Source organism: Canis aureus, chromosome 8 (assembly GCF_053574225.1).
Source record: "Canis aureus isolate CA01 chromosome 8, VMU_Caureus_v.1.0, whole genome shotgun sequence".
NCBI lineage: Eukaryota > Metazoa > Chordata > Mammalia > Carnivora > Canidae > Canis > Canis aureus.
In genome coordinates this window covers 62077034-62104081 of record NC_135618.1, presented here as the reverse complement: position 1 = coordinate 62104081, position 27048 = coordinate 62077034, and the positions used below count along the sequence as shown (strand labels likewise).

At 47.0% G+C, this 27048-nt stretch overlaps 1 protein-coding gene and 1 pseudogene across 11 annotated transcripts in view; one reads left to right on the top strand and one right to left on the bottom strand.

The window, feature by feature from the left end:
- The window catches only part of CHLSN (cholesin), a 147980-nt gene that overhangs the window by 411 nt on the left and 120521 nt on the right, over positions 1–27048 (top strand). For 8 of the 11 annotated variants that reach the window (XM_077907501.1, XM_077907492.1, XM_077907491.1 and 5 more), the window contains exons 1-2: positions 405–543; positions 9884–10013. In XM_077907501.1, coding sequence (XP_077763627.1) covers positions 521–543; positions 9884–10013 — 153 coding nt within the window. In that variant the 5' untranslated portion in view covers positions 405–520. Of the gene's footprint in view, positions 1–38; positions 544–9883; positions 10014–27048 lie in introns of those variants that run through there. The other 3 variants (XM_077907496.1, XM_077907495.1, XM_077907504.1) reach the window with 3 other exon arrangements.
- On the bottom strand, positions 2308–2808 carry LOC144318156 (ATP synthase peripheral stalk subunit d, mitochondrial pseudogene; annotated as a pseudogene).

Genomic DNA, 27048 nt, shown 5'->3' with positions numbered 1-27048 from the left:
GGGTGGGGGAGGGGAGGGGAGGGGAGGGGAGGGGGAGCCACGTGCGCCCGCAGGCCTGCCTCAGGTCGCGGGCTTGTCCCCGAGCGAGCGAGCGAACCGGGAAGCCTGGGGAGGGCGTCCGGCACCGCCGAGCCCTGCAGCGTGGCCCGGGGGCTCCTGAGAGACGCGGAGGCGAGGGCCGCCGACGGGAGGACACGCGGCCCGAGGGTCCTGAGCAGGCCTTGTGCTGGGGGCGACGAGGCCGCGGACCAGCGCACCTCGGGGCCAGCGCCCAGAGCGGCCCTACACGCGGCCAGGTGGGCTCCCTTCGCCAAAGGACCAGGCGCGCACAGCGCACGGAGTGTCGGGAGGCCACCAGGGAGCACGGAAAGCCGTCTCTGGAGTCCGTCTCGGAGCCAAGATAAGAAATCGGGCGGAGAGAGAAGCCAGCGTGGGCCGGCAGGTGCTGCAGCTGCGGCAGGACGTGCCGCCCGGAGAACCTGCGGTGGGATTTCCTGTCTGCAGTGGCAGGTGACCAGTGATGACCCGCTGTAGGGATAAGAGGTGGGGGAGCTGAGCTCACCTTGGGCTTGTCCTCAGTGACTGAGGGAGTAGGGACGGGAAGGAGGGGTGACACCCGGTAGGCTCAAGACAACACGGGTTCAGGGGGTCAGTCCATGGACCCCATCTAGGTTTGCTGACCGGCTGTCGCCTTCCCCAGGGCTGCCTGCGTGGGCCCCAGCTTCTGGTGTTGGCTGGATTCTTTGGCAGCTTTGACTTCTTAGGCAGGCACTTTTTCAGGGGGCCGGGGTAATTGTAGGGATGGGGCCTTGAGGTGTTAGAAACTATACTGATGTTTTGTTCAGGTCTTGGTGGGTCCAGATTGAGGACCAGCAGAGAGAGAGGAGCCTGGCTAGAGTGTGGTCAGGCGGAGCTGTTGTCCTTAGGGTGGCGCCCTTGGTGATCCTGACAACAGTTGTGCTGGAGCGGCAGAGGCAGGAGGGGACAGGAGGAGAGGGTTACAGCCAGTGCAGGGAGGTAGGTGAACAGCGTGAGATCATGAGAGCTTCTACAACGTGGGAAATTGTAGTTGATTGAGTAGAAGAGAGGCTGGAACTGTGTGCAAGGGGGGATTACTCAGTGCTGTCCCTGTGCAGGCGGGGTGTGGAACCCAGCACCCTAGAGGAGGGTTTGGCCTTGGTCGGAACGTGGCAGGACTCCATCACAACAGGAGAGAAGGGTAAGGGGTAGATGTGAGAGCTTGTGGAAATCCCTTGCGGTTGCTTTGATTTCCTTTAGGATCAGGAATTCAGGTCCTGTGAGACAAGGGGAAGACCTTGGAGGTTTGAGAGAGGAGAGGCTGGTCCAGGCGAGTGGCTGGGTGGGGAAATGTGGTGGGACTGCCAGTGAGGCTGAAGGATTATTGGACCCCAGGGTGCTGGGGGTTGGGGTGAGCTGGAAAGAAGGGAGGTGGGTATGGTGAATGAGATTTTTGCAGCTTTTGCAGTAATAACCAGACTTCAAGTTTGGCCTTTGGAGGGAGGGGGAAAGGAGGGCAAGGTACCAAGAGAGCAAAACCTAGAGACCATTTTTGAGTGGGCAAGTCAGAACACACACCAGTCTTGGATCAGAATGAACAGGAGCAAAGTCAGTCCCAGTTTTGGTGCAGGAGCTGGGATTCCGCTCCTGACCTCTGTGCACTGATTTCCTCAAGGGTTGTGTATTGTGAGGGTGCATACTCTCCTCCAGGGGCTCTTGGCCCAGTGAGTTGGGAGGTGCCCTTCTCTGCAGCCTGACAGGACACGTCAGAGGTATCATGCGCTGAGTGAGAGGGGGCATTGGGAGCTGGCTACAGGTAGGAAGTTCAGATTTAAGACTATTTTCTTTTAGGATGATTTATTTATTTATTATTTTATGATCCTATGGGGTTTCTTTTCAGCCCTGGAGACCCGGCAGCCTCAGCCTCAGCCTCAGCTTCAGCCTGTTGGTGCTGACTCGTCCTGATCAGTGACCGTAGCCTCACCTATACAGTAGTTAGCTGGTCTCTGTGTCTGACGTGGGTCCTTGGCTTTCTGGTGGTGGAAGTGTTTCTTTGTTCCACTGAACACTTTTGAGCTGGTATCTTCAAGTGTTGTGTTTCTGCTTTTGTTGTAGAAATTACAGAAAAGTACAAGGAGGGGGAACCATGCTTGTAATTCTAACTCCCTAAAATGTTAATATTGTAATGTATTTTCTTCTAGTTTTTCTTTTTCTTTCTTTCTTTTTTTTTTTTTTTTCTGTATCATTATTTTTAATGTCCAATGTTTATAATATGAGAGCCAGGGCTTTCTCCTCAACTCAAGTTTATAAATTTTCAGTTGGCTTGTGAGGCCAATAGGGATACTTCTTCTTGTCTAATTTGGTTTCTGGGAAGACTTCATTCAGGTCCTCAATGGTCATCTGATCAAATGGAATTATGTTCTTCATCTTCTCCAGCTCTTTTTCATATTCTTCAATCCTGGCCTTTGAGAGGGACAAAAACTCAGCACAGCTTTTCACACCTTCTTTTTCTTTAGCATCCATCTGGACAATGTATTTATCCTCTGGCACAGGAACCTTCAGGGCATTAAACTTCTTCTCAAAGTCATCTACCAAGCCAGTCTTTGCCACATTGGCCTTGTAGTAAGCCCAGTCGATAGCAGGTGGTTTCTCAGGAAGAGTAGCCAACCTGGAGGTAAGCATCTCATTCCAGGATTTCAGGGAGTTGGCAATGGCCTTCTGGTTTCGGGGTATGATCTCCCCAAAAGCTACCCAGTCAATGGTTTTTAGAACAAGTTTTCATCCAGCCATCTTGAGATCCTTCACCGACCCCCGTGGCCCACAGTCCACAGCCTCTTCTAGTTTTTTCTTCGTGCATATTTGTATACATTTTTTCTTACAAATTGAGGATCATATTGCACATACCTAAGTTTACATCCCATCTTTTCCCTTTATATTGTACTCTGAGCTCTTACTCCTGACTGAACGTTTTGTGTGCTCTCAAGGCAGGCGTGCTCCTGTGCACCAGTGAGTCATTCATTTTCCCATTCAGCTACTGTTGGACAGTTACGGGGTTCAACTTTTTAATTGAAGAAGCATTGTCATCCATTGTACATCCTTATATAATTCCACTTCCAGGAGCTTATCCTGTTGAAATAATCATGGACAGAGATCTGTCCATGATTATTTCATCAGGATAAGCTCCTGGAAATGGAATTACAGGCCAAAGCACTTGATAAGTGTTATAAAATTTCCTTTTAGAAAGATTGTGCCAATTTATTCTCCTGTCAGCAGGCATGATAATGGCCTTTTCATCATTCTCTGGCTAACCCTGAATAATAAAATTTTAAAAATCGTTTATGTAAAAAAAAATGGCATTTTTAACCTATCAAATTAGCTAAGTAATGTATGCATAGAGCTAAACCCCTCCAGCGGTAGCAAGAGACAAAAGAGAACAGCCAGTGGCCATCAGCTGCCCCTGGCCCACTCCTCAGAGGCAAGCATTGTCATTCTTCAGCTTTTCAGCTTTTCGAACTGGGATCACTTGGAGACTTCCAGAGCATAGTGTGTGACTCGGCTTTATCAGTTCTAGGCATCCCCTGTTAGTCGGCCCTGGTTTCCTCACCTGTGTGCCACCCTCACCGGCCACGGGAGGAACAGAGTTCACATGTATACAGCATCTAGAACAGGGCCTGGCACATTGTAAGCTCTGGGTAAGTCAATTTTCACTGTCACCGTTGTTCTGATTAGCTTTCCTAACACCCCAGCCCCCTCCCCATGACCTTCCTCCTGGCCACCAAATATGGGGAGAACATATGCTGGCATAGCTTTATGAGGGACTAGATATTTTACAGAAAGGCCAGGGAGGGGAAAAAAAAAAAAACACAGAACGGAGGGGTCTTGTTCCTTCTGAGGTAATGGTGCCAGGCCCACTTGCCCCTGGCCCACAGGGGAAGGCCGAGAGGCTCCCCCAAGGCTGCTTTCTTCAGCACCCTCCTTAGCAGGTATATTCCTCCCTTTGTTTCCTTGGCATTCTTCTGAGGATACTGAGGAACATTTGTTGGCTCTGGGTGTGCCAGATGCATAGACATGCTCACACCACCCCATAGCTACTCTGAAATAGCGTCACCGCTAAGGGGAAAAAAAGAGAAAGAAGTAAAACCAATACAGGGGCATCATATTGTTAAATTTATAACAAAGAGTTTGAGAGAGATTAGAAGATTTTTTTCTTTCTCTGCATGTTTCAGTGTATTTACATAGTTATGTGAACATCACTACATCCTAATTTCAGAACATTTTCCCTCTCCCATAAGAAACCCTGTACCTATTCAGTCACTCTTGGCCCCTGCCCTCTGTGCCAGCCCTGAGCAAACACCAAGCTACGTTTCTTCTCTGTAATTACTCACTCTGGAAATTTCATACAAATGAAATTATACAATCTGTAGTATCCTGTGACTGACCTCTCTCACATACCAGAATGTTTTTAAGATTTATCCAGTCAGTGTTACACTCCTTTTTTTTTTTTTTTTGCCAAATGATGTTCATGGGCATACCGTACTTTGTGAAATGGTCATCAGTTGGTGGACATTTAGGTTGTTTTCACCTTTTGGATGTTATGACTTATGCTATGAACATTAGTGTTTGAACTTTTATGTGGATGTGTTCATTTTCTTGAGTGGAGTTGTTGGGTCATAAGGTAACACGTTTAACTTTTTGAGGATCCACCAGGCTGTTGTACAAAGTGACTACACCATTTCATATCCCACCAGCAGTGAAGAAGGATTCCAGGTTTTCCATATCATCAGTATTTATGATTATCTTTTGGATTATAGCCAACCTAGTGACTATGAAGTGGTGTGTCGTTCGATACACATTCCCTAATGATGAATGAGGTTGAACACCTTTTCATGCCCTTATTGGCCATTTGTGTGTCATCTTTGGGGTAATCTCTATTCAGATCTTTTTGTCCAGAGATTGTCTCTTTTGTTGAGTTGTAAGAACTCTTCATACATAGTGGACACTTTGCACCTTCTTGCTGGCATTATTTGCAGTGCAAAAATTTCTAATTTTGAGGAGTCTGCAATTTATCTTTTTTGTTGCATATGTTTTTAGTGTCATGTCTAAGAAACTCTTGCCTAATTGAGGGTCTTAAAGATTTACGTTTAAGTTTTTGATCCATTTTGAGTTAATTTTTGTGTTTGGTGTGAGGTAGGGCTCTCGGTTCATTCTTTTGCATGTGGAAGTCCAGGTGTAGTAGCACCTTTTGTTAAAAAGCTGTTCTTTCCCATTAAATTGTCTTGGCACCCTTTTTGAAAATCACTGGCCATAAATGTAAGGAAATGTCATTTTCTATCACAAACATTGATTGTCTCAAAGTCATGAGACACCATCTCTTAGAACTATTAAAAGAAACCTTTTCATAATATGGAAAAGTCTTTCTCCCTTTTTAGCAAATAGACTTAGTGATTAAACTTTTTAATGATAACTTACAGAATGAATAAAGATTTAACTTAACTTTTATGGTAACTGGTATGTAAATATTTGCTAAACTTTCCTTATTTCTCCAAGAAGGTAATTGGCTGATAGAGTCCTTTGTCTTTTCAAAGCCCCTGTGTCAACAGTCTCTTGTTCTTTGAAGATTTCTTATTACGTTGCTAATTGAAATTTGTAGCCTCTGGCTTTAAATGCTTTTTTTAAAATAAGGCTTAATTAAAGACTGTGGAACTTGCAATTTTTCTGATTCCACAACAGTAATACTATCTCAGTGTGCTGTAATACATTACAGCCCCAGATGGGGCAGAGAGAGTCCTCCATGCTGATGTTGGTCCTCTTGACATGGCCCTGTGATCATTTGACTTTTCCTGGATGTTCAGCACAGCTTAGGTTCACCTTACACTTCACTTGCTCCAGACTAGAGTCTTAATAAGCTCTGCACCATGCCCCTCCCACCTCCTTTTATTTTATAGAGATTGGCATTTAGAACCCAAATCTGGGCTCTCTATGTCTGCATTGCTTCTAGACCCTTTACATTTATTGTTGCCCTTCCCATAATGCTTTCCCGCTTCTGCTTGGCTTTGGGTAGCACTTGCCATCTTCTGATGTATCCTGTATTTGTGTCCCCCCCACCCCCACCCCAAGCATGTCAGCTGTATGTGGATAGGTCTTTTGGAATGCCTGCTCCAGCCTAGCAATTCCTAGCACCTGCTTAGCATTCTGCAGGCAGTGACACAGTGACCAGCAAGTGATGACACAGGAGCAGAGTGAGCCTGTGGTGGGATTGCTGGGTGACCCTGTATGTGTACTTCATTCCACCAGCTGATACCTTGATGTCATTTTCCCCTTCTGTCCCTGCGGAAACAGTTTTGCTTTGGGGGAAATGTACATTTCAGTACATCTGTTCACAGTGACAGGACGTGCTCAGGACACACCCAACTTTTGCTTACCTTCAGCGGCCTTCTTCCTGCACCTGCCCACCCTGCCCCTCTTTGCGCCTGCTGTAACTGCTGCACTGCCTGCACTTCCCCTAGCTCTGCCTGTGCTGTCTGCTTGGTCCCCAGTGGCTTCACAGAGTCCTCCTGCCACTGTGCATGGCTCCCTGCCTGTCTGTCACCTGTGCTCACTTTCTTCCATTTATTTATTTATTTATTTATTTATTTATTTATTATTTTTTATTTATTTATTTTTATTTTATTTTATATTTTATTTATTTTATTTTATTTTATTTTATTTTATTTTATTTTATTTTATTTTATTTTATTTTATTTTATTTTATTTTATTTTATTTTTTATTTATTCAGAGAGAGAGAGAGCGAGGCAGAGACACAGACAGAGGGAGAAGCAGGCTCCATGCAGGGAGCCCGATGTGGGACTCGATCCCGGGGCTCTAGGATCACACCCCAGGCTGCAGGCGGCGCTAAACCGCTGTGCCACCGGGGCTGCCCTGTTTTATTTTCTTGACCCCATTTATCCCCACGTGAAAGTGTTTTCTCGTTTACTTAAATAAATAGGAGTGTCTTTCCCACTAGAAGGGAAGCTTCATGAAATCAAGGCTCTTATTTGCTGTGCTGTTTGCTCTGTGTTCATAGGGTCTAGCATAGTGCCTGGCACAGAACTGGGTCTTGAAAAATATTTGTTGAATGAGTGAGTTATATTTCTTGAACATCTGTTGATAGAATCCAAAATGAATTCTGGTGTCAAGAGAAAAAGACATTGGGTTTCTGTCCCTTTATCTATATATACAGCCTTGAACAGCATGTCTACTAAATATTAAATTAAAAAAAAAAACGTGGTACCTGAGTGGCTCAGTGGTTGAGCCCTCTACTCAGGTCATGATCCCTGGATCCTATGGGGAGCCTGCTTTTCCCTCTGCCTATGTCTCTGCCTCTCTCTCTCTCTCTCTTTCATGATTATTTGTTTTTTTTTAAGATTTTATTTATTTATTTATTTATTTATTTATTTATTTATTTATTTATTTATTCATTCATAGAGACAGAGAGAGAGAGGCGGAGACACAGGCAGAAGGAGAAGCAGGCATCATACAGAGAGCCTGATGTGGGACTCGATCCAGGGTCTCCAGGATCATGCCCTGGGCTGCAGGCGGCGCTAAACCGCTGCGCCACAGGGGCTGCCCCTCTCTTTCATGATTAAATAAATAAATGAATAAATAAATAAATCTTTTAAGTTTAAAAAAATACGGACACAAGTATGCAATAGATAAATGTATAATTTACATATGTATGTAAAATCTATAAAATCTAGAAAATGGAGGATGAAGCCACTGGGAGTGAATTTAGGATAAATAAAACAAAATACATTTTCATAATTTGTTAGAATAAAAGCTGTTATTAGTGGGCCTTGTAAAGGACTGGTGTTAAAAAATAATCTTCGTTTTTTTTTTTTTTCAAGTATAAAACCTTGAAAACAAATGAAACTGAGCTGTAAGTAAATAGAAAGTCCCTTGTAAAAATAAAATTAAAAAAAAAAGTCCCTTGTAACCCCACCCCTGGATATAAATAAAGGTAAAAGTTTTGTTTATATCCTTCAGACGTTTTATATATGTGTGTACATAAGTCTGTGTATATATGTTTGTATATTTATCTTATATACTTTCTCTATTACTATTATTTTCAATATTCTTAAAAGTGAAATTGTGTAATACTACACATAGTATTCTATATTTTCCATTCTGTATCTGTAATATTATCTCATTTGAGTCAGTTTCCATTTTGTTGATTTATTCTGATTTATTTATTTAATCCTTTGTTGATGTGCGATTGGGTTGTTCCTACTAAAAACCACGTGTATAAAAAGCAGTATGTATATGTTTACAGGTGCTTGTTATTAAATTATTATCTCAGTTCCAAAAGCACCTTTTATACTCTGCATCGTGGTGCTCACATCATAGGTTGTGGGCCTCTGCAAAGTGCTTTTCTGTTTCCAGCTCCTTTTTGGCTCTACACAAAGAGGGCAGACAGAGGAGACTGGAGCAGGGGTGGGTGGAGGTGAGGTGGGATGGGGGAGTAGATGGTGGCACTTCTTGCTCCTGCTGCTGTTGTGGTCAGTGCCACCCAACAGTGGCCTTCACTGCAGCAGCAGGAGCTGGTTCAGTTCCCACATCTCCCTCTAAGAATCAGCCTGGTTCCCCACTCGGAGGTCTCCCCTCAGATGTTCTTCTGCACATGTTCCCCCTTAGACGATCCCCCTTCAGACCTTCCTTCCTCTGATGTCCCCTCTACAGATGTCCCTCCCTCAGAATTCCTTTCTCAGATGCCCTCCCTCAGAGGTCCTTCCTCAGAGATCCCCTCTCAGACTACTTCCATCAGAAGTAGTATCTTTCCCACAGACATCCTCCCTCAGATGTCTTCCTCATTCTCTGATGTCCCTCCTTCAGATGTCCTCCCTCAGAATTCCTGCTTCGGATGCCTTCTCTTAGAGGTCCTTCCTTAGATGTTACTCCTTCAGATGTGTCCCCCCCAGATGTCCCTCCTTTTAGATGTCCCCTCTCAGACATCCCCCCTTCAGATGTGTCCCCCCCCTTCAAATGTCCCTCCTTCAGATGTTCCCCCTCAGATGTCTTCCCTCTGATGTCCTTTCTTCAGATTTGTTTGTCCCCACCCCCCTCCCCGGCCCCGGCAGACTTTCCTCCTTCAGATGTTGCCTCAGCTGCCCTCCCTCAGAGGTCTCTCAGACCTCTTTCAGATGTCTTTCCCACAGACATCTTGATGTCCTCCCTCAGAAGTCCTCCCTTAGATGTCTTCCTCAGATGTCCCCTTACTCTCAACATCCTCCCTTAGACTTTCTCCTTCAGAGGAATCCTCTCAGAGGTCCCAGCAGCAGCCAGTACCCCTCAGTGGAGGGCTCTCCACTATGACCTTTCTGACATGCTTCCAGGTTCTGATACTTCAGCCATTTCTTGGTTCTCCCATGGCACAATCCCACAAAGGAAATCAGTTTTAGAATTCACGTTTTTTTTTTTTTTAATCTTTTACATGGAGTTCTAGATGCTACTATGCTTGAGAAAGTATGTAATCAGACACTTCTCAGACTGTGTGTCATCCCATACCAAGCCCCAGTTGGTACTTCTTCTACAATCTGAGGAGGCCATTTCAGAAACATCGTGGTCCCCTCCACCCGTTGGTGACCGAATGCCCCAGCGACAGGGTGTGTGATGGTCACCTGTGGCCTGAGATGATGCAGCTTCCCCAGCTGGTGGGGAAGTATACCTGGGGGATTTGACTTTCTTTTAACTTGTATTATATTTTTGGAAATACCTTTGTACTTGCTTTATAATGGAAGAGTGCTCATCCTCCTTTGTTTATAAAAAATGTTTTGTGGCCTGAGACCTTTTATTTCCCACGTATTGAGCAATTTACCTTCTCTGTTGCAGGATGGCAAAACAGAAGAGAAAAGTTACCGAAATGACAGAGAAAAAGAACAAAAAATTGAAGAAGGCATCAGCAAAAGAGATCCTGATGGTGCCTGAAGTCACACTGGGCACCAAAGAAGTGCACCCTGAGGTAGGTGCACATGGAGTCCCATGGCCTCCATTGTTTCTTAGCTAGGAGGGAGAGAGTTGGGCATTGTATTGCTGGTGTCTGTCTGGGAGCAGAGGATGGACCAAGTTACACGTGGACATACTCAGTGCCTTCTGGGAGCCGCCGTAAGACAATAAGAGAATCAGTAAATTTTAGGTTCAAACATCATGACCGCCTTTCTTCAGCCACCAGATCTCCAGACTGCTATTTGGGGTGCTGTGCTGCAAAGGGCATTTGAAGGACAAGCTGGACCCAGTGGCAGTGGCTGGGTGGTGCTGGCCGTTTGGTGCTCTGAGGGCTAAGCCAGCATGGTGCACAAGGAGAGGTGCCTCACCCTGGGTGATGTGCAGTGTGGCCTGAGAATCTGTATTTAAGAATTCAGATCTTAACATAAAAATGTTCATGTCTAGCTTGACGTAAGACTGCCAGAAAAATATGTATATGCATTTAAAATTTGTTTTTTGTTACCACCATATTCTAAGTATTACCATTTTTTTTTTATTGAGCTGTCTTTACAATTCCTAGCATGCAGTTGATCCAAGTGGTGTAAGATATTATGAATTCTGACAAATTATTGCGCATGAAGTAAAATTTGGTCAAGTGTACATCGTATAATGACATGGTGGGCTTTTCTTGCACACGCATCTGTGGGCAAGTGTCACTGTTGCTTGGATGGGACGAGGCCGAGTGTGGCTTTTCTTCCTGTTTCCCATGCCTGCCTATAAGCCCTGAACATAAGTGAATGAGGATGGAAGTTTGGTCATCGTGGCATTCTTAATTCCTCAAACTTGGAAACAGTGAATATGATTTGGGACACATTTTATCAAAATTTATTTTTAAAGGTCTGCCATTAGGTGACAACTAGTCCTTCAGTTCTTTTGAAGAAAGAATTAGAAACCACCTGACTGGGTCAAGGATGTGTTGCTGGCTAGTTACTGAGGTTGACTTCTGCGACACCAGTATTTCAAGCTGTGTCGTTGTTTAGTGCTCCTGAGGCATTTATGCCCTTAGCAGTGTTCCCTAGTAAGATTCAGGATGACAGGTGGCTTTTTTTTTTTAAGGTTTATTTTAGTTTATTTATTTTAGAGAGAAAGTGTGTGGTTGTGTGCATGAGCAGGTGATGGGCAGAGGGAGAGGGAAAGAGAAGCCAAGCAGACTCTGAGTGGAGTTCACGACCCTGCAGTCACCACCTGAGCCGAAATCGAGAGTCCAATGCTCAACCCAGGTGCCCTCACAGGTGGCTTTTTCCTGTCACAAAATGGGTAAAGGACTGTGCTGAAGGGGGAGGAAGCCAAAAGGGCCCACCTGACATCAGCCAACTCCCAGGCTGCAGGCCATTCTGACCTTTTCTCAGAGCAGTTTCAGGATGAGTGCACATGGCATTAGGGCCCCGGGAAAGCACTCCTGAGACCACCCATGTGCATGCCTGGGTGAGTCTCAGTGTCCTTCAGGGTATATGTGCCCTGTTTGATGACTTTTGGTCCAGATCACTTGAGGACTGCATCCACTTAGGCATTGCTGTGCTTTTGATAGGTGGTGTGAGCTGATTCATCTCCCAGTGGCCATAGCAGTCAAGAAGCCATGGGGTGGCACAGTGAGTGCAGGTGTGTGCAGAGAGAAGTTACTCAGCTGAGCCTGGGGGCCATCTCTCAGCTGCTGCCACAGATTGCAGGGGGTTTGGGGTGGGCAGGGAGTCTGGCTGGCTTTCAGGACCCCGACTGGTCCCAGCTACCACTTCCCTGTGTGCTCTTTGACAGAGAAGCCACCAGGTCTGGCGGCTCATTTGATCACAAGGCCACTCCACTCCTGTGTGTGGAAGTCTCGTGGTTTGCATGGCATCAGTATGAGGATGCCTGACTAGTTTCACTGGTGCCTACATCATGTCCTGAATGCAGGCTCTTGGCAGACCTGTGTCCCCTGGGCCAATTCTTGTTACTCTCTGCTCCACCACCTGAGCCCTGATTGTGTCTCTTCTTCCTGCTTTCACGATCGCATGTGCAAGCTGGCATTCAGAGCTCCTCAAGCTCCCATTTGGTGGTTCAGTCTGCCCCTGGTTCCTTCTTTGATTACACATGATTGTCTTGGGCTGTTTCTAGGATACTTGACTGCTGCTTTTATACTCCTCCAGTTTTTTTTAAATTTTTTTTATTTATGATAGAGAGAGAGAGAGGCAGAGACATAGGCAGAGGGAGAAGCAGGCTCCGTGCACCGGGAGCCCGACATGGGACTCGATCCCGGGTCTCCAGGATCATGCCCTGGGCCAAAGGCAGGCGCTAAACCGCTGTGCCACCCAGGGATCCCTACTCCTCCAGTTTTTTAAAAATAAACCCCTATTGGGCTCCTGGGTGGCTCAAGTAGTTGAGCATCTGATTCTTGGTTTTGGTTCAGGTCATGATCTCAGGGTGATAGGATCAACTCCCTGTCAGACTGCACAGAGTGCAGAGTCTACTTGAGATTCTCCCTCTCCCTCCCCTCTGCAATCCCTCCCCCCGCCTCCCCCCTCCTAGCACACACTTGCTCTCTCTCAAATAAGTGTTTAAAAATAAAATAAACTCCATACTATCACCTTGGTGATTTTAAGTTTTGTCATAAAACTTCCAGCTTTCCTTTCTTGATAGTATCTGGTTGCTAGCTGCTGGTCACGAGGCAGGACCCACAGAACAGTGTGGGTTTATAGTGGATGTCAGCACAAGTTAGAATTTAAGATCACAGCCGATACTCTTCCTAAGTTCAGGTTGTTTTTTTAAAAGTATGAGACTGTTTTTTGTTATTAAAGTACATACTGATTGCAGTAAATTTGAAAAACAAAACAGGAGCTTCTGGTTTCTCTTTTAATGACTGGATTTTAGTTTGGTATGCAACATAATGGAGGAGTCTCCTGGTAGAAGCCTGTGCGCTTGGACTCAGTTTTCTGCTCCCCGGGGTGTGGAGGCTTGGGTGGCTGCTGGCAGCCGCTGCGGAGAGTCGGTGCGGTTCTGAGACTAGCCAGAAGGGGTCGCAACCTCTCTGCCTACAGGCAGCTGGTGCTTCTCCTTTGCCCCAAGGAGCTGAAGCCCAGCGTGTTTTCAGGCCCAGGGAGGACTTTCAGGTGGGTGTCTGAGTGAGGTGCTGTGCTTGTGGACGTGGGTCCTGACGACCCCTTCTTATATTGCTGGTGCCGGTCACCCAGAGAAGTGGAGACTCTTCGGGGAGGACGCACCTTCAGCTGTGCTAATAACAGTGTTTCTTCACTCTGGTTCTCGTGGGAAATTATGAAAAAGTGATGTCAGGCAGTTTTATTTTATTTTATTTTTTTAAAATATTTTATCTATTTATTCATGAGAGACAGAGAGAGAGAGAGAGAGAGAGGCAGAGACACAGGCAGAGGGAGAAGCAGGCTCCGTGCAGGGAGCCCAATGTGGGACCTGATCCCGGGTCTCCAGGATCACGTCCTGGGCTGAACGTAGACTCTTAACTGCTGAGCCACCCAGGGATCCCTGTCAGGCAGTTTTAAAAGGGAGAACATTAAAAAAATAAAAATAAAAAAAAATAAAAGGGAGAACATTAAACACTGCACCTAATTTAAAGGAAGACGAGTGGACCAGGCCTGGAGAGTACATCCTATTACCCTGGGAGCTCGTGGAAAAGTACTGTGTTGTCCCTGCACTGCCTTGGCTGCAGGATAAACCTCCGGAATCCACATGAAGCACAGAGAAGCCTCTGTCCCCACTTGGACCACTGTGTCATCCTCCCGGGACTGTCCGTCTGCATAGGCCTGTGGGACCCTGTGTGGCCACTTCCCACAGCACCAGTGCCCTGAGCCTATGCCAGGAGGGCTGAAACTTCTCCAGTGCTGGCCCTCTCTGGCCCCTGGGGCAGCCTCCTCAGAGCCAGACGTCCCACTGGGGGGGGATGGGGGGTGGGGCCTCGGCACACCCAGCAGGCTCATCTCTGGCTTTCATGCACTCTGGAACTAGAAAGCCATTTATGTAGCCCTGGGCACTCTGAACCTCGTGTTCCTTCCTGTTCACTGCATTGTTTGCACGGCTCGCTAGCCCGTTAACCTGGCCAGGCTCTTATAGGTCTGGGTCTTGGAGACAGTGTTTGTGATGTTCCCAGGGTGGGCCAGAGCCCTCCTGATGCGTTCCTTGGTGCCTTGGTAACTGGTTCTTGCTGGATGGCCACGGGCCTTACTAAGGACCTACTGCCTGTGCCATACTTTCTCCCACTGCCATGCTGGACAGGGGATCCAGGAGGTAGGGATGGGGTCCACAGGCCTGTTCTCTTCCAAGGATGATGCCTTGGACCAAAGAGTCTCCACTCATCTCCTGGCATCTGGAAACCCTCCTGTGAGCCTGGGCTTAGGGGCCGGACAGTCATACCTGCAAGTTGCTGGACCCCTTTCAATGGGAGGGTTGCAAGGATTAAATCTTCAGGCAGCAGGTATGTATGTACAGAGGGGCTGCAACCCCATTATTAGTCGTCAAAGGAAAGGGCTGGAGATGTTGCTCGTACGGGTCACCCCCGCCCTGAGGATACTCCATGATTTGGTTTCTGTCCCAGGCACTGAGCCACACGACAGGGGGATGGCATCATGTGGCTGTCCCCTCAGGGCCAGTCAGCCACTGCATGCCTTGGCAAGCCTGTGGGAGGGAATATTGCTGGGACAAGCCTTGGCTGTCTGGAGATAGGAGGGGTGGCTGGCAGTGAGCAGGGGCCTCTTTTCTCCATCTCACAGGTGAGAACCCATGTTTGTAGAGTATCGTTCCATTCACTAAAGTTCTGATGGGACTCAGCAGCCCTGGGATGCCACGGGCCTGGGTGTGGCTGTTGTCCTGGCTTCACACGTGAGTCGACCAGAGAGGCAGATACTTGCTCAGTCACCCGGCCAGCTGGGGTAGAGAAAAGACTCACACCTGGGTTTCCTGCATCTGGTTACCTCTTGGAGCACACGAGGAAGATTGGGACCTGCAGTGTTGCCTGTTGCCTGGCCCCTAGTGTAACTGGGCGGAGAGTTGCCCGTCAGTGGGGTGCTCCGCCATGTGCATTGGTAGCTATGCCCAGCACCATATAAGGGATATACCAGCTCCTTTTTGGCATCTGTTCTCACACTATAAATGTTGGTGATGTGCTTGGGAGAAAGACCTCGGATTTGTTGAGCAGACTGTCCTGTGTTGGGAATGACAGTACATTCTTGAAGTCTGCAGGGCATGTTGACAATAATAGCCACTGTCCTTTCAGAATGTGATGTGCTGTGCATAAGCTGGCTGACTCCCAATGCAGCCTCATGTGCCCCTTGCATTTTCATATAGGAGTGTGGCCAGTGACCTTGGGGATGGAGGTGGCTCAAACTCTGCACTGCCACACTCTGACCGGTCACAGTGTTGCTTCTCTCTGGAAGGAAGCACAGCTACTCCATATGGACCATCTTTTTTCCTTCTTTTGTAATCTTGAAAATGGGATAGGAATTACATAGGCATCAAGCCAATAAGCACTTTATAAAATTATCAAATGATGTTGTGAACTTTATGGCCTTGAAAATTTACTCAGAGCCAAAATACTTCATTCTAATGGTATTTTGCTTTAAGAAATATTACTGGTCTGGCAGTAGATTTTTTGTTGTTAAACTAGTAGGGATGAGAGGATGCTAATCTTTATAGGCAGGTCCCTGGGAGCCTGAGTTTTTTTTTTTTTTTTTTTTAGCAGAAATTCCCCTTCACTGTTGTTTTGTGTTCTACTTTGTGACTACTGAATGCTAAGTTGTCAACCAACTGGAATTACAAACCCACCGATTTCAGGGCTAAGGGGCTGAGAGAAAAGGGAGACCCAGAGAAGTTCTATGATTTCCCTGAGGCCCATGGCAAGTTGGAGGGATGCTAAGTTCCCCTTGTCCTGTCTCAGTAAGCTGGCTCTGCTGCATCCTGAGTTCTTTCCTTTTTGTGGCTGAGTGATACTCCACTGTTGTTTCTCCATTCGCCAGTTTGTGGACATTTGGGTTTCCAGTTGGGGGCTATAGTGAGCATGCTATGAATATTTGTGCGCAAAGCTTTCTGTTTTCATTTCTCTTGGGTAAATTCTCAGGACTTGGATGGGCCATATGGTAAGTGTGTTTACTTTTTTAAGAAGCTGCTAAGCTATCTTGCTAAGTGGCTACACCACCATGTGTTCCCATCAGCAATGCATGAGGGTTCCAGGTGCTCCATGTATTGTCAACACTTGGTATTGCCAGTATTTTTAATTTTGGCTACTCTAGGGAATGTAGTTGTATCTTATTGTGTGTGTAGTATGTATGTATGTATTTATTTGATCTGTGTGCGTGATTGTATGTTTTTTTTTTTTAACAATTTTTTTTTACTTATTTATTCATGAGAGACACACAGAGAGAGGCAGAAACACAGGCAGAGGGAGAAGCGGGCTCCATGCAGGGAGCCGGACATGGGACTCGATCCCGGGTCTCCAGGGTCACACCCTGGGCTGAAGGTCGCGCTAAACCACTGAGCCACCCAGGCTGCCCATGTTGTGTGGTTTTTAGAAACAGCTTTATTGAGGTATAATTGACACGAAGTAAACTGTTTATATTTAAATCATAATTACTTGTGGTTTTCACTACCATTTCCCTGATCACTGGTGGTGTGAGCATCTTACATGCCTTCTGGCTACTGTGAGTTAATCTTTATGAAGTGTTTGCGTGGCTCCCTTCCCCATTTTCATTGGGTTATTTTCTGTAGTTGAGTTTTGAGAGTTGGTTATGTATTTTGGATACATGTCTTTTATCTGATTTCTGTTTTGCAAGCATATTTCCCCCTAGTCTGTAGCTTTCCTTCTCATTGTGTCAACAGTGGCTTTTGAAGAGCAGAAATTATGGATTTTGATAAAATCTAATTTTATCAGATTTTCTTTTTGGTTTGCACTTCCTGTTAACATGTTCTTTGGCTCACTGTGTCCTGGAGGTACTTCCAAGTCTGCCTGTGGGTCTTCCTTGTCGGTTGTAACTCCTACTTAGCATTTCCTGGAAAGTGTGGCGTCCTCATGGCCTCCCTGGTAAGAATCATTTACCTTCTTTGTTTACTGGTGGAAATGCCTCCCAAGCACCAGCATGTCCATTGCGTTTGTGTGCGTGACTGCTTTTCTTGGGTTCAAGAAAGCAACCTGGAAACAGAGTGGCAGGTGGAAGAGTTGGTAGGTGAACACATGATGTGTGGTGTCCAGGGGCCCTGCTGCTTCTGTGTCTGGTGATTTGGTGGGTGCAGAGTTGGACTTGTTTGTTTGTTTGTTTGTTTAGAGGGGAGGCAGAGAGCAGCCCTGGTGGCTCAGCGGTTTGGCGCCGCCTTCAGCCCAGGGCCTGATCCTGGAGACCGTGGATCGAGTCCCACGTCGGGCTCCCTGCATGGAGCCTGCTTCTCCCTCTGCTTGTATCTCTGCTTCTCTGTGTGTATATCTCTCATGATTAAATAAATAAAATCTTTAAAAAAGGGGGGGGCAGAGGGGAGAGAGAGAGAGAGAATCCTCAAGCCGACTCCGTGCTGAGCACAAAGTCCAACACAGGGCTCCATTCCAGTAAGGCCTGTTTTAATTTGTATTTTCCTAATCACTAGAGAGACTGAGATGATTTCCAGTCATTCATTAAGGATTTGTCTTTCTCCATGAATTTCTTCATCACATCTTTTTTTTTTTTTTTTAGATTTTTATTTATTCAAGAAAGAGTGCAGGGGCAGAGAGGGGTGCAGAGGGAGAGGGAGAAGCAGACTCCCTGCTGAGCAAGAACCCACCCCCACCTTGTGGGCTTGATCCCAGGACCCTGGGATCATGAACTGAGCCAAAGGCAGAAACTTCACCAACTGAGCCACCTAGGTACCCCACCCCAAGAAATGTTTCTTTGTGTGTGTATTACATATATTTTCTCCCAATTTGACTTTAGTGATGCTCTCTGCGTGTGCTGGCAGATGTCAGATCTGTCTGGTATTATTTTTCCCCCTTAAGATTAAGGCCATCTTCTCTCTTCCACAATTATGAACATATTTTTCTCTAAATTTTGTTATATAATAGCTCATTAACTTGTCACATCGTTATATATTAACTTGCTTCTTGCCAGACTGTGTAATTCTTTAGTTTTTAAAAACATATTTTAATATTGAGTAGAGTAAGGACTTCCTTATTGTTTTGGGGACAGTGTTCTTTGCCTTTGTCTCATATCTTATTCGTGTGAGCTTTGGAATCAGCTTTCAGGTTTCATGAAAAGTCTTTTGTGGTTTATTGGGAATAGTTTTTATGTCCTTCATGTAAGTTTCATTCTTTTCTCTGAGGAGATCTTAGTGTCTGTCCAGGAGTGAGTGACCTGGATGGGGTTCCCATAATAACCATGAGGCAGACTCCATTGGTCTGTCTTCCATGTCACATGATGTCAAAATACAACTCGATGATGGAGGCTCATGCACGAGGATCTCTGGTCCTGTTGCTACCGCACTGGACACCCTGCAGGCCCGTCTGTGCTCACTCTGGTCTTCCCGCTATCTCTGCTTAGCCCTACAGTGTGCCCTTCTCCTCTCCTTCCAGGTGGATTCTTTCTGCTCCATGTTCCTTTTGGAAATTGAGCTTTCTGGCTTGACCAACCCTTTAATTTTCTTTCACTCCTTACTTTCTTACATTCTTCATGTTAACCCTTCACCTAACTTTTCTGTAATCAATCAAACCTAGTGGTAGCTCATTGGGATCAAGTTAGGACATTTAACTTGTCCAGCAAGCATATATTAAAAATTATTTTTCATGCTGCTACAGTTACAAGTTTCATTTTATGTTGAATTAACTTCTATGTTTTCATATATGAGAGATTATTGGACTGCTTACTATTGTATATATTTTTCAACCAATTCTAATAATCTGATAATCTGTTTTATAAAGGAAGGTGAATTAGGCAAGGTGATTTTTTTTTTTTTTTTTTATGGGGGTTGGGGTAGAGTTTAGAGGGCTTTGGAACAGCCTCCTGTTTTTAGTAACCTGCACTGGCTTTTCTCACATACAACTTGTAGCAAAACACAGAAGGTATGTAAAATTGTACTTGTTTTAGACCGAGCCATGGTTAATTTACCATGTTGCTTAACCTCTGGGTTTACAGTCACATCAGTCACTGTTGAGGTGGAAAAATTGCACAAGAAGTGAGAAAACCTGATGAGAAGAGAAGCCGGATGCAGGCCGGACCTTAGGTTGGATATTTCCAGAAGGACGGAAAGGGCCTGTGTCTGCAGCCATTTTTCATCTCAATACATGCTTGCAAAAGCATTCAGTAAAATTTAACATCCATCCATGATTAAAGATAATCTCTCTATCCCCACCCTCGAAATGCCCTCTCCCCCTAAAAAACAGTAGAGATTTATTACAAAATCAGACATGTCTTTCTAAATCTAACTTCAGCAGAAAGGTGAAGGCTGAGGAGATTTGGGGTGGCGCTGCCGCTAGGCTCTCCACCTTGGGGGCCCTGGCCTTTGGGTGTATCCCCTCACCCTGAGAGGCCATCAGAGCCAAAGTTTGGACTTCTGGCACCTGCGCATTGACAGGATGGCCCCCATGTCTTGTGATGTCTCTGGATTCTAGCTTCTGGGTACCACCAGTTTGAGCCTGGAGATTGCCTACTCTTTTGTCAGTTCTGTGATACTTTAAGAAAATGGTTGGCTTTTGTACTCTGGCCAGTGTTTTTGGTCACACACACACACACACACACACCCCACCACCACCACCCCCGCCACAGTGCCTTGATCTCAATCAAAGCCATGGCAGATTTCTTCTGTCAGGGGCCAGCTAGGAGATGTCTCAGGCTCTGTGGGCCGTGTGGTCCCTGTCACTGCTCAGGCTGCACGTGTGGAGCAGAAGCAGGCACACACAGTATGTAAACAAACGACACAGCCACGTCCAAATAAAGTTTATTTACCAAAATAGGCGGGCACAGGGGCCTTGGCCCAGAGTTTGCATTCCCCTGGTCTGAACAGTGTAGCTGGCCCCTGCTGGCCTCTGCTGGCCCTTGGCCCACACAGCTTCTCCCAACCTGGATTTGTTCCCTGCTCTGAAGCAGGACTGCTTGACGGAGGTCTGGTGGCTCAGGCTGTATGTAGATCTTTCAGCCGAAAGTTCCTGGGCCCTGACAGTAGGAAAGGAAGCCCAGGGATTGCACTTTGGGCAAGAGATGGCCCTTATCTCTAGGTCCCTAGGAGGGTTGGCAGGCCTCTGGGTTTGAACTAGGGCTGATGAGGGCCCTGTGTCATTGCTGCAAGGAGAAAGGGTACCATGGGCACCTCCACACAGATGGCTAATTAGAAAAAGAGTATGACGCAGCAAGAGAACATTCGGTTTGAAATATAAAATTAGTATCTATACAGACAGGAAGTGGAACCACCAAGAGATCGATGCTAATGTGCCACTTATTCATGAGCTTGGACACCTGCATTCTCTTCCGGACACAGTCCCCGATGGTCCAGGGTGCAAGGGTGTGGCCCTCTAGCCTCCCGAGTCCCCTGGTCCCTGGCTCCTCTGTCCCACAGGGAGGCCACTGACTGAGTTCCTGGCTGCAGCTTGCCAGGAGAAGTGAATACAGATCCACAGATGAAGTCCCAGAGAGAACGTCATCTCAGGATTTTAAAGGCTTGGTGGTGCTGCTGTGCTAGGGGGCATCTGGGCTGTCTGCTGCTCAGCTGCCATGTGGGGGTGGTTGGGGGTCCTGGTTTCCTAAGGACTGTTTGAAGGAACTGACCTTGGGGTGATGGAAGTAGTTGTGCAGTGAGTCCCCGAGGCTGCTTTTAAGTCATTGAGGAGCTTTCTAGTGACTTAGTGGGCTCTGCACCACTTGTGCAAGTGCTCTCTTGCTCTCGCTGTCAGACGCGGGTACATTTGAAAGTCAGAGCCATCAAATAAGAGGTAGCAAGTTCACCTGTCCCTAGGCATGCTCCTGCCAAGACAGGGTAGGGTGGGTTTGTAGGGGTCATGCTGGAAGGATTCCCGTGGGGAGGAGGATGGAAGCGGGTGACATGTAAGTCCCCCTCTAGTGCTCCAGCCCCTGTCCTACCCACTTTGTGTCCCCATGGAGTATAGTGATCTCTCAGCAACCTCTGATAATACCACGGGCTCTTCTTGGTGTGATAGAAACAGGCCTTTTCCCAGCCACTGCAGAGTATCTGTGTTCTGAACGGTGGGCTCAGGACTGGGCCTGCCTGAGGGAGCCATTGTTCCTGCTGGAGCTGTTGCTGCCAGGTGCCCAGAGTGAGCTCGTCTAGAGAGGCTGCTTAGAACTGTGTCTTTGGAGTGCTCACTTTGATGTTTTCTGAAAGAGAGTTTATTTTTTTATTTTTTATTTTTTCTAAGTAGACTCCACACTGAGCAGGGAACCCAGGAGAGTTTATTTTTGATATAATTATAGATACATAGTAAGTTACAAAAAAAAATTATAGGGAGGTCAATGTGCCCAGTTTCCCCCACTGATCACAAACCACAGTCTCAAAACCAGGAAATAGACATTGGTGCAACCCACAGAGCTCATTCCGATTTCACTAGTTTTGTGTGTGTTCATGCACTTATATATTTGTGTGTGTATTTGCATGTGTGTTCACATGTACACACTCAAGTGTGGTGATGTCTGTGTCCATGTGTATACTTTTTTTTTTTTAAAGATAGATTTATTTATTTATTTATTTATTTATTTATTTATTTATTTATTTATGATAGACCTAGAGAGAAAGGCAGAGACATAGGCAGAGGGAGAAGCAGGCTCCATGCCGGGAGCTTGACGTGGGATTCAATCCCGGGACTCCAGGATTACACCCTGGGCCAAAGGCAGGTGCCAAACTGCTGAGCCACCCAGGAAAACCCCTCCATGTGTATACTTATGCATATATTCACGTGTGCTCGCACTTATGCTGGCATGTGTGTGTGCTCGCATGTGTGCCCGTGTGTACAGTCCTACATGTATGGATATGTGTGTGCTTCTGGGTGTGCTTGCATGTGCAGCTTTATCACAGGTGTAGGTTGCTATGGCCACCACCCCAGTCAGGGGGCACAACTACTGTCACCACACAGCTGCCCTGCATCCTCCCTTTCTAACCATTCACTCCCTGAATGAAGGGCATTTGGGTTGTTTCCAGATTTTTGCTTTTACAAAATAAAACTTTTATGAACATCCATGAGCATAAGTTTTCATTTCTCTGGGGTAAACCCCCAGGAGGATAACTGCTGGGTTGTGTGCCACGTGCATGTTTAGTTTCTGAGGAACTGCTTTGCATCCAGGGCGAACGGCTGTTCAGTCTTATGTCTCCACCACCATCCTGTGCAAGATGAGCCCCTCTGTCTCCTCACCAGTGTCTGATGTTTCTCTGGCTTTTGTTTTAGTCATCCTGATGGCAGTGCTCATAAAAGTGTCCTAGGAACTAGGAGAGGTGAAAGTAAAACTTGCTTTTCCAGGGTTTGGCAATGTGTGCCCCTGGCTTGGTCAGTTCTGGAAACTGCCAGTGGGCTGGTATTGGGGCATGGTCCTAGCTTTGTGGCAGGGCCATCCAGCTGAGTTCGGCTTTGACATGGCTTCCTCTGCCCTGCCTATGTGTGACATCCTGTCTCTCTCTCCAGGAGTTTTCTGGGAGTGGTGGGCCTTACTGGGCATTATTCAGAGGTGGCTGGGGCCCATGAGGCTCATGGTCTGTTAGGCCTGCCACAAGTGTGTGCGGCCCCTCAGTCTCTACAATGGGTTTTCTACACTCATTTGTCAAATCTGGAGAATTGCAGAAAAGTTGGAAGCTGATCAGCTTTCCCTGTTGCCATGGAGACCGGCAGTCCTCATTCTGGGCCAAAGAAAACAGGATCCTCCCCCCACCCCAGTCCAGCTGTCGGCACATCCATTGCTAATGCTCTCACTGCTGCTGCGGCCAGCCAGCGAGATGTTTGTAGCTTTGCTTCCTTGTGGTCAGCAGAAAGTAACTCAGCAAAGTGGAATTTTAAAAAAGCAATGTTTGTTGTTTTTCCTGAGTTATACATGACCAATGTGAAAAAAAAAAAAAGAAAAAAAGAAAAACTACCGGAAACCACGAGGAAGAAATCAGAAAGACTAATTCTGCCATCCTGAGATTACCCTATGGTGAATATCTTGGAGTATGTCCTCAGTATTTTCACAATGGATATATTTTCTTTTCTGTGTAAGAGAGTTCCCACATCAGCCCTGGGCACCATAATCTGTTTTCATGTTTTCTAGTATAACAAGAGAAAAAGGTAGCTCACGATTGCTTTAATTACACTCTCTTTAATTACAATCGCAAATGGTCATTTTCCGTGTACATATTGGTCATTTGGTTTGTGGATACCCATTGGTTTTTGTACCAGTTCTGTTGCAAAGCCTGTCTTCTCTGTATTGATCTGAAAACTTGCTCCTTTTTTTTTTTTAATTTTTATTTATTTTATGATAGTCACAGAGAGAGAGAGAGAGAGAGAGAGGCAGAGACATAGGCAGAGGGAGAAGCAGGCTCCATGCACCAGGAGCCCGACGTGGGATTCGATCCCGGGTCTCCAGGATCACGCCCTGGGCCAAAGGCAGGCGCTAAACCGCTGCGCCACCCAGGGATCCCTGAAAACTTGCTCCTTATGCAAGAGCTCTTTGCTCTTTGCTTCACATAGATTGCCAGTCGAGTTATTCTTGTTTATGGCTTCCATCCTGAGCAGACGGCCCCTCTGCCCCTCACAGTGCAGGGCTGTCCCACTGCCTCCAGGCTCCACACTGGCCTCCTGGGCCTCTGTGCCTGAACAACCTCCCCCAGGCTGAGGTCTTGACGGCTGCCACCGCCTCCCCAAACCCTGTCCTACCCTGTGCCCCCTTGGGGTTATGTTTCTCCAGCCATTACAGAAAAATAAGGGGCGTGCAATGAGGTGTCCCCTGGCTGCCTCAGAAAGCCTGTGGCCTCCTGGTTGAGGACGAGGGGACTGTGAGACAGGCAGTGGAATTCCTGTGCCTGGGCTGCATTTGAGTGTGCAGGCCTGCTCCACCCCGTGGCTAGAGGAGACCCCAGATTTTGACAGCTGATTGGTTAGCTTTCAGTATGGGGAATGAAGGCAAAAGGAAATGTAGATAAAATTAAATTTCCTTATAACCTGCAGCCCTTTGACAAATAATTGAGACAGGCAGAGTAGAACATTCCTCCAGGTAGTTCCCCATCTTAATGGTGATGCCATGCTAGAGGGAAAAACCATTTTAGCTTGACACTGGCTAGGCCTCCAGTCCTTTAGAGAATGGAAATCCTTTCAGAAACTTCCCTGCCTTCCCCTCCCCCCAGCTCCATAGAATATAATCAGTTGCCCCTCATAATTCCTGGGGCAGCAGCAGCAGCAGCCCTTACTGCCCATGGATCCTGTCCCCATGCTTTAATAAAAACCACCTTTTTGCACCAAAGATGTCTCAAAAATTCTCTCTTGGCCATTGGCTCCAAACCCCAACATTTCCACATCAGTTTAAATTGCTGATGTGAGTTCTTTTATGTCTGGTGTCTCCAAAGCATTTCCAGGGGAAGTAAAGAGTGGCCACATGGGGATCATGAGCACATGCCATTTTGGGTGAAGTCCTCCCACAAACCAAGTACTTGGCCCACTGCTGGAGCCTCTTTCTCGTTATCTAGGAGTGCCTGGCAGCTAGCTCACCTCTGGTTGGTTGGTCATTTTGCTCAGCCTCCTGGCTGCACTATACTGTGTTGTTTGCCTGCCTACAGTCTCTTTGCTCCATGAGACGGGCTCTGGTGTAGCCCTCACACTGTGTGGTGCGAGGGCATGAGTCATTCTCAGTGGCATTTGGGGTGTGGGTGCATGTTGTTCGGGTCCCCTCAGATGAAATGAGGAGAGAAGTACTTGCCTGGTAAGCAGAAAGACATCTTTGCTGGCATCTGCACCAGGTTACATGCGGGGCCCTGAGATGTCATTGCAAACAGAGCCTCAAAGCCGGTCCCAACTTAGGGCCTGGTGGTGGAGAATGGCTGTGATCCCTAGCCTCGGTCTAGGCTCTGACGCTTATCCCAAAACTGTGAGCATCACTTAACCATTCTCAGCTTTCATGCCTGGAAGCTACATGTACTGTATTCAAGAGAAGTTGTTGGCCTGCATGCTGGCTGGGAGTCAGGGGGAGAATGAACTGGGAGTTAGTAGCCATGTGAGTGTGACCAGAGAAGAGCTGTGTGCCACATGAGTAGGCTATGTTCCCAAGGTGATCCGTAGGCTCACGGTATTCAGGCTATGATGACATTTTAAGTAATACATGTATATAGAACTTCCATCAATCTGGTGTATTGGTTGACATGAGAAATACCCCCTTCTGCTTCCAACACATAAACAGGCTCGAAGAATTATGAGAACAGAATTATGTGATTAAAGAAAGCAGTGTGCAAGAAATGAAGAAACTCAAAGCCAGACTGGTAAGCAAAGCTGCTGGTGACCCCAAAGGCATCATAATTGGGCACCCACTGGGCTGCTCTTCTAACAACACGGCCCTGAGATGTGGACCCACACACTCATATGTGGAGTGGAACTGGGCTCCTATCCCAAAGCCAAGAGCCATGTGTCCTTCACACGTGAATTAGAAATTCATATCCATTGGGCAGACTTAGCAGGAAACCAGGGCAGGCAAAGAGTCTGTGACGGAGAATCAGAATCCCAAACCTATATTGTGTGTCAGAACCAGACCCAAATTTGCACCAACCCACAACATGGGAGCCCCCAGTCAAGAAATTCAGAGGGAGATTAGTTGGATCAGTGGAATTCACGAACCCTCCAGCAGGGACAAATGCAAAACCACTGAATAGGGTCTCCCAATGAGGACAGCTCTCGTAGAAAAGCACAGTCCAAGGAAGGAGAGCCTCATCAAAGTCAGCAGGAAAGACAGGACAGAATTCACAAGAAGCACGAGGCAGAGGACCTGGAAGAGTTTATTTTTTTAAAGATTTTATTTATTTATTCATGAGAGACACAGAAAGAGAGGCAGAGACACAGGCAGAGGGAGAAGCAGGCTCCATGCAGGGAGCCCGACATGGGACTTGATCCTGGGTCTCCAGGATCACATCTTGCGCTGAAGGCAGGCTCTAAACTGCTGAGCCACCGGGACTGCCCCGACCTGGAAGAGTTTAAATGGATTTAAGGTGTTTGAGGGATAAAGGGAGAGTCAACATTCTATCCTTTTTCCCTCCAGCCTGAGAGCAAATGGGAAGAGTTGAAAGGAATCAAATTAAAATAGCAAAAGTAAAAATCTCATTGTGGATTTATGTGGTGGGCCAGACCTGACTTAGAGAGGTGAGCACGTGCCCCAGATGCACACAGTGATGTGTTGCCAGGGAAACCAGGAGGGGAAGTCAGAGGGAGAGGAGGGAAGCTGGAGGAAGGGCAGTATTTGAAGATAAAATGGCTGAGAAATTTGTGGCATTGACGACAGCGTGGATGTCGAAGGGGGCGCATCCAGTTCCAAACTCAGAGGCACTGCACTGAATAAAACAGGTGAGCTGCCACTTGGGACTGAGGTGGTTACCAGAGAGGAGGCTGGCTCCTGGGGCAGGGACAGGTTCGCTGTGCCCCACCTCTGTGGGGCCGGGGGCCAGGGTGTGGGGTCAGAGCCCAGGACCCAGCAGGTGGCTCCCCATGCTGCCGCCATGAGTCCCAGCAAATGGGAGGCATGATGTGGCTGCTTAGAGCTGAGGTGGGGGGTGTGTTTCATGGGGAGGACTGAACGGATGATGTGAATGGTCTCCAGTTTTCAGGTGTCTGTAAGTTGTGAACCAGCAGTGTTCTTTTAGTGGACAACTTAACTGAGGAAAAAGTGAAAAATAAGGAAAATCTTGGCATCTTCTCTCCATGAGACTTCGCAGCGCAGCCTAGGAATGAACTGGGGACGCGGCTGCCGATTGGCGGTGCATGGGGAGGGCCGGGTGCACACAGATGGCCACACATCTGTGTTCTCACGGCCAGTGCACATGCTACCTGCTTTCATCCTTGGGCACCTCGTCCTGCTGGCTATGGTGATGGGGAACAGCAGAGCATCCCTTCCCGG